We start from the raw sequence: 12,244 nt of genomic DNA, 5'->3' as shown, positions 1-12,244 counted from the left end.
TAGAAACATAATCTTATCATGTTGCTTCTTGGTTTAAAACCTGGGGCGCCTGGGTGGCTAAGACGCATAAACGTCCGACTTCAGCTCAGGTCATGATCTCGCAGTTTGTGAGTTCGAGCCCCATGTCGGGCTCTGTGCTGACAGCTCAGAGCCTGGAGCCTGCTTCGGATTCTGGGTCTCCCTCTCTCTCTGCTTCTCCCCTGCTCACACTCTGTCTCTCTCTTAAAAATAAATAAAAACATTAAAAAAAAAATGAAAAACTCTCCACTACCTTGCCATTGCACTTACTCTAAAATCCAAACTCCTAAATGGCTACAAAGCCCTATACGATATGTCCTGTGTGATAGACTCCATCCTCCCTAGCCCCAATTTGTATAATTCAGCCGCACTGGCCTTTTCCTCTGTTCTTTGAATGGGGCAAGCTCTATTCTCCCCTAGCTGGTCACGAGACAGCCTCCTTCTTATCCTTGGGGCTCAGCTTCAATGCATCTCTGTGGATCCTGCTTTCCTGGTTGCTACACTCTTTCCTGCACAGACTGGACGCGGCTGCAGAATCCTTCTCAACACAAGCGCTGGCTTCAGGTAACACTGACCAAGTGACCGGCGTTCTCAGAATTTGTGATTCTGCCTGGAAGAGCAGTCTGCCATCCCCCAGCCACTGTCAGAAGGGAAAACTGAGGCCTAGAGAGGCAAAGAGACTCACCCCAAATCTGAGCATGAGGGAGCAGTTGAGTCAATATCAGAACCCACTTGTTTCTAGTCTTCCGCCATTGTTTTTCCTTTGCACCAAACTCTTTCCTGTTTTGAATTCCTCGAGGTGGGTGGTCCCAAACCATAGGAAGACAGTCTTCTGGGCTCACAGGATGTGGGAAGGAAGGCCAGGAAGGCCAGCAGATAGGAGCTCGGGCAGGGGCGCAGGTTGCCTGTTCCTGGCAGAGCTGAGGCTGTGCATCAGAGGCAGGGGAGAGCTGTTGCCATGGTGATGGACCAGCCAAAGCAGGGCTCAGGGAGCAAGCCAGTAGACAAGCTGGTTCTTAAATCGGCACATTACCAAATGCTTAAAAAATTAAAACTGGCTTCCATCCTTTAGCAGGTTGGGAAGAAACCCGTAATTGTCTCTCCCCAGTAATCTATCTGGGTTTGAGTCCAGAGAAGCCACTGATATTCCCAGCACGGCGTTTTTTGAACCGGGAATAATTTTGTCTGGCTTCTCACTTTGGGAGGGCCCAGAGAGGCAAAGTTATTTGCTCAAGTCGTGCAGCAAGCTCAGCCGGGGTAGAGGCAGTGGGGGGCGGGGGGGAGGCTGGGGAAGAAGGGGGGCTCAGTGATGACTTTTTGGAGTCACGGGCCATCCTACGCAAACACCTTCACAGTTCCTTGAACCCCACTCACCTCCAAGACCCTGCCGCTGATGTATCGGTCACAGGTCTCGCATTTAATGCCAAACTGGGAGTGGTAGTCAGATTCGCAGTACGGAACACCATCCCTGCAAGAGGAAATCCACACAGGGAGAGGAAGTTGGGGGTGTGGGGATCCGAGGGGGAGCCACATGGAGGTTCCAGGACCTGCAGCCAATGGTGACTGGGCCAAGATTAGAAACACTTGGGGAGCTTGTCAAAAATGCAGACTCCCCAGCCACCCCCCCCAGATCTCTGGAATCAGAGAACCCCTGGAAGGGGGCCTGGGAATCTGCATCTCGGCAGACTTCCCGAGCGCACCTGGGAACCACTGGTCTGGGCTGCTGGCCATGGGTGCCCCTCTTCTGTCCTCCTTCCGCCCCTCCTACCCGCAAGCTCTCCAGACCCACTTTCTTCTCTTTATCCCTAAGGGCTGTGAGAAAAAAGTATTGTCAAAGTGCATTAAGTTTTATTGTATTTAGAATAGGTGATAGTTGCATTTGGCACATTATAAAGGCATAAAGGGGAATGCCTTCACCCTCCTCCCAGCCCTTTCCCGGAGGGAATCGATGTGGTCAATTTTTGTGGATAGCCTTAAAGGGCTCCTCTTCTAATAAGAAATTTTACCTGCAGTGAAAGAGTCATCTGACTGTCCTCCCGGGTCAGTAGATAACAGGAAACTACCTTAAGCACTTCCTATGTGTTTCGTTTTCACATAGAAGTTTTAAGTTTCACTTAAAACTTATCAGGCAGTAATAGGATTTTTGTTAATGATTCTTATACTACCTCCTACTACTAATAGCCACTGACATTTATTTCTTGGTGTGTGCCGGGCCCTCCAAAGGTGTTTCACATAGATTATTTCATTTAATCCTTCCGGCCGCCCTATGAAGTCAGAACTATCAGTCTCCCTATTGTGTTGATGAGGCAACTCAGTAACTCAACGCCGATGCTCTAAAGCTGGATCCAAAGCCGGGCGGTCTGGTTTCTCGCCCAGGTCGTCATGAGGACTGAAAGACGGCTCCAGCGTGTAGGGCTCAGCTGTGCCGGCCTGTAGTGAGGACTTCGTGTGCAGGGAGGGGACTTCAACAGGACACTGCATCTAAGGACCAGATCTGATGACACAGCTGTGTAGTGCTAATGAATCCAGGACGAGAGAGGGCCATTTCCCCCACCTCTGGGCATAAGAGAACCGGCTCACACAGAGAGGCCTGAAGGACAGGCACGTCACTGTTTTGTCTCCAAGTTGTTGCCATGCTGGGACTGCTGTGACCCCACCCTGGGCAGCAGGGAGTCTGTGTTCCCCTGAAGGAGAGGCAGCAATGAGGACTCAGGCCCAGAAAAGCCCAGAGGTCAGACTGCTGTTCGTGGGCCCAGGAGACAAGCCTCCTCCCACCCCTGCCAACCTTTCCGCACGCCGTGGGTGTGGGAGGTGACCCTGCAGGGGGGATAAAGTCATGTGTCAGCAGAGGGGTACGATGAGCCAGCAAAATTTGGGTATAAATGCCAACCCCACCTCATTTGGACCCACGGGTTGGGAGGCCTTAGGGAATTTGAAATATGCATGATTCTAAAGAGAGGCAGAGGGTAAAATTAATATTTACTAGACACTTATTACGTACGAAGCACTGATACCTGAGCCTTTGCGTGACCCAATGAGGTAGGTCTTCTTATCTGTTTTGATAAGTGAGGAAACTGGGACTTGGAGAAGTGAAGTCTCTTGCCAAGGTCATGCAGGCTGGGCTTCTAACCAGGGCATCGATGCCACAGTCAGTGCCTCTAAGCACCAGCCACTCTGCCAGCAGACAAATGAAGAGCCCAGGTCAGGCTTCAGAGGTCCAAGGTGCAACGGGCAGTCAGGGCTGGGCCTCCTTGAGAGGAGCTCTGGGCAAACCCTGCGCCTCTAAAGAATTCTCACTCGGGCGCACAGACTCAAGGCCTCCTGGCTGGTGACTCACTTAAGGGCACTTCTTACTCGGCAAGCACAGAGCGAGATGCCAAACTCCTATTAACATGGCATTCAAAGCTCTCGGTGACGTGACCTCAGCTCACCTCTGCAGCCTCGGACCTTGCTTCACGTGTGCACGCGTCTGAGCTCTGGCCAACAAGATGGACGTGTCAGGCACCACCCTGCCCTTGCCCAGGCCGGGCATTCTGCCTCCCAGCTTTCCTTCTTTGCATTTTCCATTCTTACCCCTGTTTCCAAGGTCTGGCCCAAATAGCACTATCCTCCATGAAGCTCTCACGGACTCCAGATTTCACTCCCTGCTACTTCGAAGTGATCCCTTCTTTCTCTGAATATTCACAGCCCTGTTCTTGGGCCTCCGGCAGACAGGGCTCTCTGGTAGCATCCGTGCCCCCTTTTGCCCAGAACCTCACCTGGGGTTTCCTTTGGGGGCCACCCCTTGCCCCTCACAGTCACTGTGGGTCACGGAGGGCTGGTCTCTGGCTCTAGGGTTCACATCCTCCTGGCCAGCGATTGCTCAGGAATCGGTATGTGACCTAAGGGTGGCCAAATCAGGGGCAACCATGGGACTTCCACTGGAATCCTTGGGAAGGAGGCCTTTTTCTCTCTGCCGGCCTGGCTAAGCTGGGAGAATGAAAGCCTGGAGTGGCTGGTGATTACTTTTGCTACCCTTTGGGGAGCGCCTGTTTGAGAATAAATCCAACACGGAAGAAGCTGGAGCTGGGAGAGGGGTGGGGGAGAGAGAGGTGGGGGAGAGGGGCACTTCTAAAGAGCTAATGACATCTTTAAGTCCCTGGATTCAGCCACGCCGAAGTCAGTATGCCTCTGGCTTTCCAATTTCTGAGTCAATAAACTCTCATTTTTGCTTAAATGAGTTCGAATTGGGTTTTCTGTCACTTATGATCTGAAGGGTCTTCAACAACAAAACTCTTGAGCTCCCTATCACACAACTGCTGATGTCATAATTCTTTATGTATATAGTTTATCTCCCTTATTGGATTATCACTCTATTGACAGCAAAAACCATATGTGCTACAATTTTACGTGCTCACTATGTCCTAGCAGTGGGTCACAATGGCACCTCAGAAGGGTCTGGGTCACAGAGCATCAAAGCTGTCAGGGCCTGTGGCCACGATTTCTTGTAGGTACTTGAGTATGTAAACGCTGTCACTAGGGTCTAGTGGCCAGGGGACCGGTGCCACACCGCGCAGGCACTGGGGGTTGGGCCCCCTTTCCTGATAGCTTTGTGTGTCCGTTGTATCTCATCTCATGGATTCAATTCATTCAACAACTGTATCATTGGCTGGGGGTCGGGCACTGTGCTAAAAAGGCAGCCGTGGCTGAAACAAAGTCCCTGCTTTGGTGAGGACAGACATTCAATTTAATCATGGAGCAAGTTACTTACTTCCCCAAGCCTCAGTTTTCACAGCTTTGAAAATGGGGCTGGATGCCTCATGGGGGTAGTTGTGGGATTTAATGGGATAACCCGTACACAGCCATTAGTGTATTCTTGGGACACGATAAAAGCTCCATACGTGGTAGCTGATATTAGTATCCTTATTAAAGAGTTGGCATGGATAAATGGATAACTGCAGACCGTGTTAGCCTGTGTGAAGGACACAAACAGGGCACGGAGGGCATGAGACCACCTCTGAAGAGACAGTGTGGGACGCAAGACCAGCGGGAGGGGAGGCGCAAGCACGTCAGGGAGGGAGGAGAGCATCGCGGGCCGAGGAAACACCACGGAAGGGCCCAAGGGTCGGGGAGATGCTGTTTGCGGCTGTGGCCGTGTGGTGGCTGGATGCAAGTGGAGGGAGGCGCTACTGGAGACCCGGGCAAAGGCCGCAGGGGGCAGGCTGGAAGGATGGGTGGGGGGCGCGGAAGCTGGGGCGGGGAGGGGGGAGACACCCACTTGCTGATGTACTCCCCCGTGAGGATGACGCTGCAGGTCTGGCATTTGAAGCAGCTGACATGCCACTGCTTGTCCAGCGCCAGGAGCGACTGGCCGTGCTTGATCTCCTCCTTGCACCCGGCACAGTCTGCAAAGATAAGAGAACGCCACTGAGCAAAACATCCCGGCCCTCCTCTCCAGCCAGGTGAAGGAGAACCACCCCCCATCCCCCACAAAGCCGGTTTTCTCTCCGCAGTGGACACCCTGGTCCTGGCACCTGTCCAGGGGTCTCCCAGGTAAAAGCAAAGGCCGCCGGGGCCCTGGCCTCTGGACAAGAGGTCTCGGCGCGAGGGAGAAAGACATCCTAGGATTCCTTCAGAAAGTTCTCTGTCATCCTGCCCACTGTGCATCCAAAACCAGACGGAGCCTGCCCTGCTTCCCGCCTGCCCTCAAGCAGGTAACTACGCAGGCTGCTCTCCGTGACCTGGGGGACCCGCGGCATCAGCATCACCTGGGAGCTTACAGGTGTGCATCCTCTCAGACCCACCCAGACCTACTGAATTTGACCTAGATCTCCAAGCACAGTAACGTCTGAGACGCAGCGCTCCAGGGATAAGCTTAGTGGCTAATTTTCCACACCCTGAGGCTGTGTGCTCAAGGGCAAGGACCCCGTCTCTGTTTGGTGGTTAAATCTATTCTCTTGCCTAGTGCTGTGCTGGGCACATAGTAGGCACTCAAATCATATTTGCTGAACACGCACGAAGGAGCGGACCTCACACGGTACCCAAGAAAAGGACAGAATTTACCATGACTGGCCCCGCTCCAACATACTTATATGCCAAACGTTTTCCGCTCCAAGGATTAAAGAACGTGATAGGACTGTCCCAAACCGGAGCGGTGCCCTCACTCTCTATCCTGATTCCCCTGGAATGGGCATCAGGACCACAGAATGTGGGGGCCAGGCATCTGCCTGTTGCTCCATCGGTGTCTGGGGAGGGGCAGGAAATGGAGCCAGCGTCCGAGGTACTTGGGAGATGCTGGGAAATCAGCCTACCCGACCGGATGTCCCATTCTGGAGGAGGAAAGGGTCACGGGACAAAGTTTACCAGAGGACAAGCCTCCCTACTGGCACCACAAGACAGATGCATACTTTGGAGCCTGGGGAGGAGAGAAGCTGCACATCAAGTTGGGAGAGGCTGGCTGGAAACCCTCAAGTCCAGCTGGGAGCGGGTCCTGGGAGAGAAGATGATGTCTGCCTGTCGAGGAAGGGGGTAAGCCCAGCTAACTGTGGGGAGGGACTGGGCCCTGATGACATGCCTGTAGGAGGCACCCCCACAGTTCTGAGCTCTTGGCTACCTAGAGCCTTTCTGACATCCTTAGCACGATTAGGGGCAGGAGGGTCTCTGATTGCAAACTGCTTCTGGGGACTGGGAGAATGGTTTTGAGATCTCTTTTCCTGCCTTTCCTCCTGGAATAAGTCTACCCACTTCTTTTTTTTATTTTATTTATTTATTTATTTATTTATTTTTATAAATTTTTTTTTTACATTTATTTATTTTTGAGACAGAGAGAGACACAGCATGAACGGGGGAGGGTCAGAGAGAGGGAGACACAGAATCTGAAACAGGCTCCAGGCTCTGAGCTGTCAGCACAAAGCCTGACGCGGGGCTCGAACTCACGGACCGCGAGATCATGACCTGAGCCGAAGTCGGCCGCTTAACCGACTGAGCCACCCAGGCGCCCCAACCCACTTCTATCCCAATAATTATAGATGTTGGAATGTAATCATCTAGAGATGACTTCATACAAGTGACTTGCCTGTGCTCAGCACAGAAGAACCTGGGGGCTCAGGGGTCAAATACCGAACTCGCGTCTCTGTGGGCCTCCGTGATAGGGTTACATAATTCCACAGGGGCTCAGAATTCACAGAGCAGTTGGTCACAGTCCCACCTAACGCAGGAATCTACAGCATTCTTGACAGGTGGGTACCGTCCTCTGCTTACTTGCCTCCAGCGATGGGAAGCTCACCCCCTCTGCGGAAGCCCACTTTGCCTTTGGACAGGCAAAACTGTCAGGCCTGCTTTCTTTATTTTTCCGATTTTGATTTTTAAAAATACGTATCACATAAAGATTTATTCGTGTTTTCTTTTGTTACTTCCCTTTTTTATTTCGTATCTGATTTTTTTTTTTATTGAAGTATCATTGGCACACGATGTTACATTAGCCTCAGGTATACAACACAGAGATTCACCAACTCTCTACCTGGTGCTATGAGACCACAAAGCGTAGCCGTTATCCGTCACTGTACAACGCTGTTACAACGCCATTCACTACATTCCCTATGTCGTGCCTTTTATCCCCAGGACTCACTCATTCCACAAGTGGAAGCCAGTAACCCCTCCTCCCGGTCACCCATGTTTGCCCATCCCCCCTTCCCCGCCCCTCCGTCAACCATCAGCTTGTTCTCTGTATTTATGGGTCTGTTTCTGCTTTTTTGCTTGTTTATTCATTTGTTTTGGTTTTTAGACCCTAGGTATAAGTGAAATCATCCAGTATTTGTCTTTCTCTGACTTATTTCACGTAGCATAATGCCCTCTAGGTCCATCCATGTTGTTGCAAACGGCAACATTCCATTCCTTTTTTGTGGCTGAGTAATACTCCACGGTATATATATATGCCACATCTTCTTTATCCATTCATCGGTCGATGGGCACTTGGGTTGCTTCCATTATCTTGGCCATTGTGAATAATGCTGCAATACACATCGGGGTGCGTGTATCTTTTTAAATTAGTAATTTTGTTTTCTTTGGGAAAATACCCAGCAGGGGAATTACTGGATCCTAGGGAAGTTCCATATTTAATCAAAAAAAAATTTTTTTAAGTTTATTTATTTTGAGAGAGAGAGAGAGAGAGAGAGAGCAAGCAGGGGAGGGGCAGAGGGAGGGAGTCAGCAAATCCCAAGCAGACTCCACACTGTCAGCACAGAGGTCAATGTGGTGCTCGAACTCACGAACCGTGAGATCCTGACCTGAGCTGAGACTAAGAGTCAGACGCTTAACCAACTGAGCCACCCAGGTGCCCCAATTTTTAATTTTTGAGGAAACTCTGTTCTGTTTTCCACAGGGATTGCATCAGTCCACATTCTCACCTACAGTGCACAGGGGTCCCTTTTTCTCCACACTCTCGTTGACACTTGTCATTTCTCGTCACAACTGCCTTGTTTTTATGGAGACTGAGACTGGACTCCTTGTGAAGCCCCTTATTTTATGCAGTAAGAATAACCTACCTCTTTTGCCACCTGACATTTCCTTTAAATATACATATACATATATTTATATATATATATATATTTATATATATATATACACACATTTATTTATATATATACATTTATTTATATATATATTTATTTTTTATATAACATAAATAAATATTTATTTATTTATTTATTTAAATATATAAATATATTTATTTAAAGTTTATTTATTTTGAGAGAGAGAGGGAAGGAGAGCAAGCAGGGAAGGGGCAGAGAGAGGAGGAGAAAGAAAATCCCTAGCAGGCTCCACACTGTCATTGCAGAGCCCGATGCCGGGTTCAAACTCATGAACTGTGAGATCATGACCTGAGCCAAAACCAAGAGTTGGACGCTTAACCAACTGAGCCACCCAGGTGCCCCACCTTTAAATATTTCAAGACAATTACAGTTTCCCTCCTCTCCTTCACTCCTCTCGCTTCACTTTTCCTTGCTGGATGTGGTCATCCACTGATCAGATTCCCCTGTGGACTCCACGGGGCGAGGTCTATTACGGCCAACCACACAATTCCCGACCTCTCGGATACGTCTTGTCTGAATAGCTGCATCCTCTCGTGGCCACATTCTAGCAATGAGTCCTATCTCCTTAAGTTGCAATGGCACACCTGGGATAGAATTAACACCCTGAGTTCAAATTCAGGACTCAGTACAGTGTAGTGGTTAGAGGCTGGGCCGGGAGGACAGAGTGAATGGTGAGACGCTGGCCGAGGGCAGGATCCCAGCTCCCTCACTTACCAGTTGTGCGACCGCAAAGCCCCTGCTTCTTTACCTGAATATCTTCCTTACAACACTAGTGTGGGGATGCACCATAATCAGGCCTGGGAGGACGCAACACGTGTGCTCAATAAATGGTCACTGTCGGGGCGCCTGGGTGGCGCAGTCGGTTAAGCGTCCGACTTCAGCCAGGTCACGATCTCGCGGTCCGTGAGTTCGAGCCCCGCGTCAGGCTCTGGGCTGATGGCTCGGAGCCTGGAGCCTGTTTCCGATTCTGTGTCTCCCTCTCTCTCTGCCCCTCCCCCGTTCATGCTCTGTCTCTCTCTGTCCCAAAAATAAATAAAAAACGTTGAAAAAAAAAAATTTAAAAATGGTCACTGTCATTCTTGTTTCACGTTCTCGTGTTCCTAGCCCATGTTCCGGGCACTATCCAGTCTCTGATCTGAGGCCAGAAGAACATTCCTCTTGCAGGGAAGGCCTGTTGACTCCGCCTGGGGATTCTGAGATGGCTTCTCCATGCGGATTTTCTTTCCGTGTGATCCTGCTGGTCCTTTATTGTACTGGCCTCAGGTTGATCGGGAGCTTTTTCTCTCTCTTCTTCCTCCTTTCACCCTTGACCGCTGGTGGAGCCTCAGGCATCCACCCAGGAGCCCATGAGTCTCGTATAATAAGCAGGGTCAGGAAAACTACACCCTGCCCTGAGTTGGTTGCTGCACAGCCAGCTGTCCACTCCTCATCTGTTCCCCTCTTTTCCAAAATTACAGCCTTCAGCTGGCAGAAAGGATGATGCCACCACCTGTTCCCCCAAATCCTTTAGTTTGTGGAGGTGTCTAAAGACTCCAGACAGCCATTTTTAGTTTTTCTTGACTGTGTCATACATTCCATTTAGATCAGCACAAATGAGTGGGTTTTGCGAGTCCCTTCCTTGTCATGGACAACTAATCCAGGAAGACAGGACCCTTCCCAACTAGCAAGTCATGTCTCTGGTATAGGGTGTGAAGGGAATAGGCCCCAGGGCCAGACCGCCTGGGCACATTCCAGTTTCATTAGCTACTATTTGTGTGACTTTGGGCAAGTCATTTATGCTCTTTATGCTCTGTGGGTCTCAGTGTTGTCATCTGTAAAAAATTATTCTTCTCTCCCTTGTAGAGCTATAATGATTAAATGAGATATTATGTATAGAAAACTCAGTGCATTGCCTGACAATAATAACAGCCAATCAATGTTATCCATGGTTTAGCAGTGGTGACGATGGTGATGGTGGTATTGCTGGTGGTGGTGGTGGTATTGGCAGTGATAGTGGTGGTGGTGATGGAGGCGGTGGTGATAGTGGTGGTGGTATTGGTGGTGGTGGTGTTGATAGTGGTGGTGATGGTGGTGGTGGTGGTAGAGGTGGTGGTATTGGTGGTATTGGTGTTGGTGGTGATGGTGCTGTTGGTGTTGGTGTTGGTGGTGGCGGCGATGGTGTTGGTGGGTGGTATTGTTGTTGGTGGTGATGGTGGTGGTGGTGGTAGTGGTGTTGGTGGGTATTGGTGGTGTTGGTAGTGATGGTGGTGGTGGTGATGGTGGTGGTGGTGTTGGTGTTGTTGGTGGCAATGGTGTCATTGTTGGTGGTGATGGTGGTGGTGGTGGTGGTGGTGATGGTGGTGTTGGTTGTGATGGCAGTGGTGGTGATGGTGGTGATGGTGGTGGTGGTGATGGTGGTGTTGGTGTTGGTGGTGATCTGGTGTTGGTGGTGCTGGTGCTGGTGCTGGTGGTGTTGGTGGTGGTACTGGTGTTGTTGTTGTTGGTGGTGGTGGTGGGGATGGTGTTGGTGTTGGTGGTGATGGTGTTGGTGTTGGTGGTGGTGTTGGTGGTGATGGTGGTGTTGGTGTTGGTGGTGGAAATGGTGGTGGTGGTGGTGTTGGTGGTGATGGTGGTGGTGGTGGTGGTGGTGGTGGTGGTGGTGGAAATGGTGTTGGTGTTGGTGGTGATGGTGGTGGTGGTGATGGTGTTGGTGGTAGTGGTGTTGGTGGTATTGGTGGTGTTGGTAGTGATGGTGGTGGTGGTGATGATGGTGTTGGTGTTGGTGTTGGTGGTGATGGTGTTGGTGTTGTTGTTGTTGGTGGTGGTGGTGATAGTGTTGGTGTTGGTGGTGTTGTTGGTGGTAATGGTGGTGGTGGTGGTGGTGGTGGTGGTGGTGGTGGTGGTAGTGATGGCAGTGGTGGTGATGGTGGTGGTGGTGTTGGTGGTGATCTGGTGTTGGTGGTGGTGGTGCTGGTGATGGTGGTGGTGGTGGTGGTACTGGTGTTGGTGTTGGTGGTGGTGGTGGTGGTGGTGATGGCCGTGGTGGTGACGGTTGTGGTGGTGATGGCAGTAGTGGTGATGGTGGTGTTGGTAGTGATGGTGGTGGTGGTGATGGTGGTGGTGGTGGTATTTGTGGTGTTGGTAGTGATGATGGTGATGGCAGTGGTGGTGATGGTGGTGTTGGTGTTGGTGGTGATGGTGGTGGTGAAGGTGGTGGTGGTGAAGGTGGTGGTGGTGAAGGTGGTGGTGATGGTGTTGACAGCGATGGTGGTGACAGCTGTGATGGTGATAGTGATGTTGCAACTACTGCCAATTCCTCTCAGTGAAGATGATGAGGAAAAACTTCCTCTTGTAAAAAGTAATATACTTCTTTTGTCTTGATAGTTCCTGAGTATTCTTGATCTCTTTTGAGTAGACATTACTCTTGCTTTTGCAGAATGTCTTTATTCACCTTCCAGGGATAAATGTCACACTCCTGCAGATCGAAAATACACCATGTATTTCCTCATTCTTTTTCCTTTTCTATGACAGGCTCTTCATCTTACCCTCTCTTGAATCTGGTTTTGGTTTCCTCTATCCTTCGGGAACTCAGCAGATCTTCCAACATCCCCTCTGGTTACGTGCGGCATGGAGAGTGACCACCTTTGGGGAGAAAACACTTCTGTGGAACATATGCC

At 50.4% G+C, this 12,244-nt stretch overlaps 1 protein-coding gene across 10 annotated transcripts in view; it reads right to left on the bottom strand.

Moving 5' to 3' along the window:
* The window catches only part of ABLIM3 (actin binding LIM protein family member 3), a 108,571-nt gene that overhangs the window by 43,221 nt on the left and 53,106 nt on the right, over positions 1 to 12,244 (bottom strand). For all 10 annotated transcript variants that reach the window (XM_060634639.3, XM_060634641.3, XM_060634644.3 and 7 more), the window contains 2 exons: positions 5,276 to 5,402; positions 1,393 to 1,486 (listed from right to left, as the gene is read on the bottom strand). In XM_060634639.3, the coding sequence (XP_060490622.1) occupies positions 1,393 to 1,486; positions 5,276 to 5,402 (221 nt within the window). The remainder of the gene's footprint in view (positions 1 to 1,392; positions 1,487 to 5,275; positions 5,403 to 12,244) is intronic.

Source organism: Panthera onca, chromosome A1 (assembly GCF_046562875.1).
Source record: "Panthera onca isolate mPanOnc1 chromosome A1, mPanOnc1 haplotype 2, whole genome shotgun sequence".
NCBI classification, from domain to species: domain Eukaryota; kingdom Metazoa; phylum Chordata; class Mammalia; order Carnivora; family Felidae; genus Panthera; species Panthera onca.
Note: the sequence above shows the minus strand (reverse complement) of the source record. Positions and strands in the feature narration are given on the sequence as shown.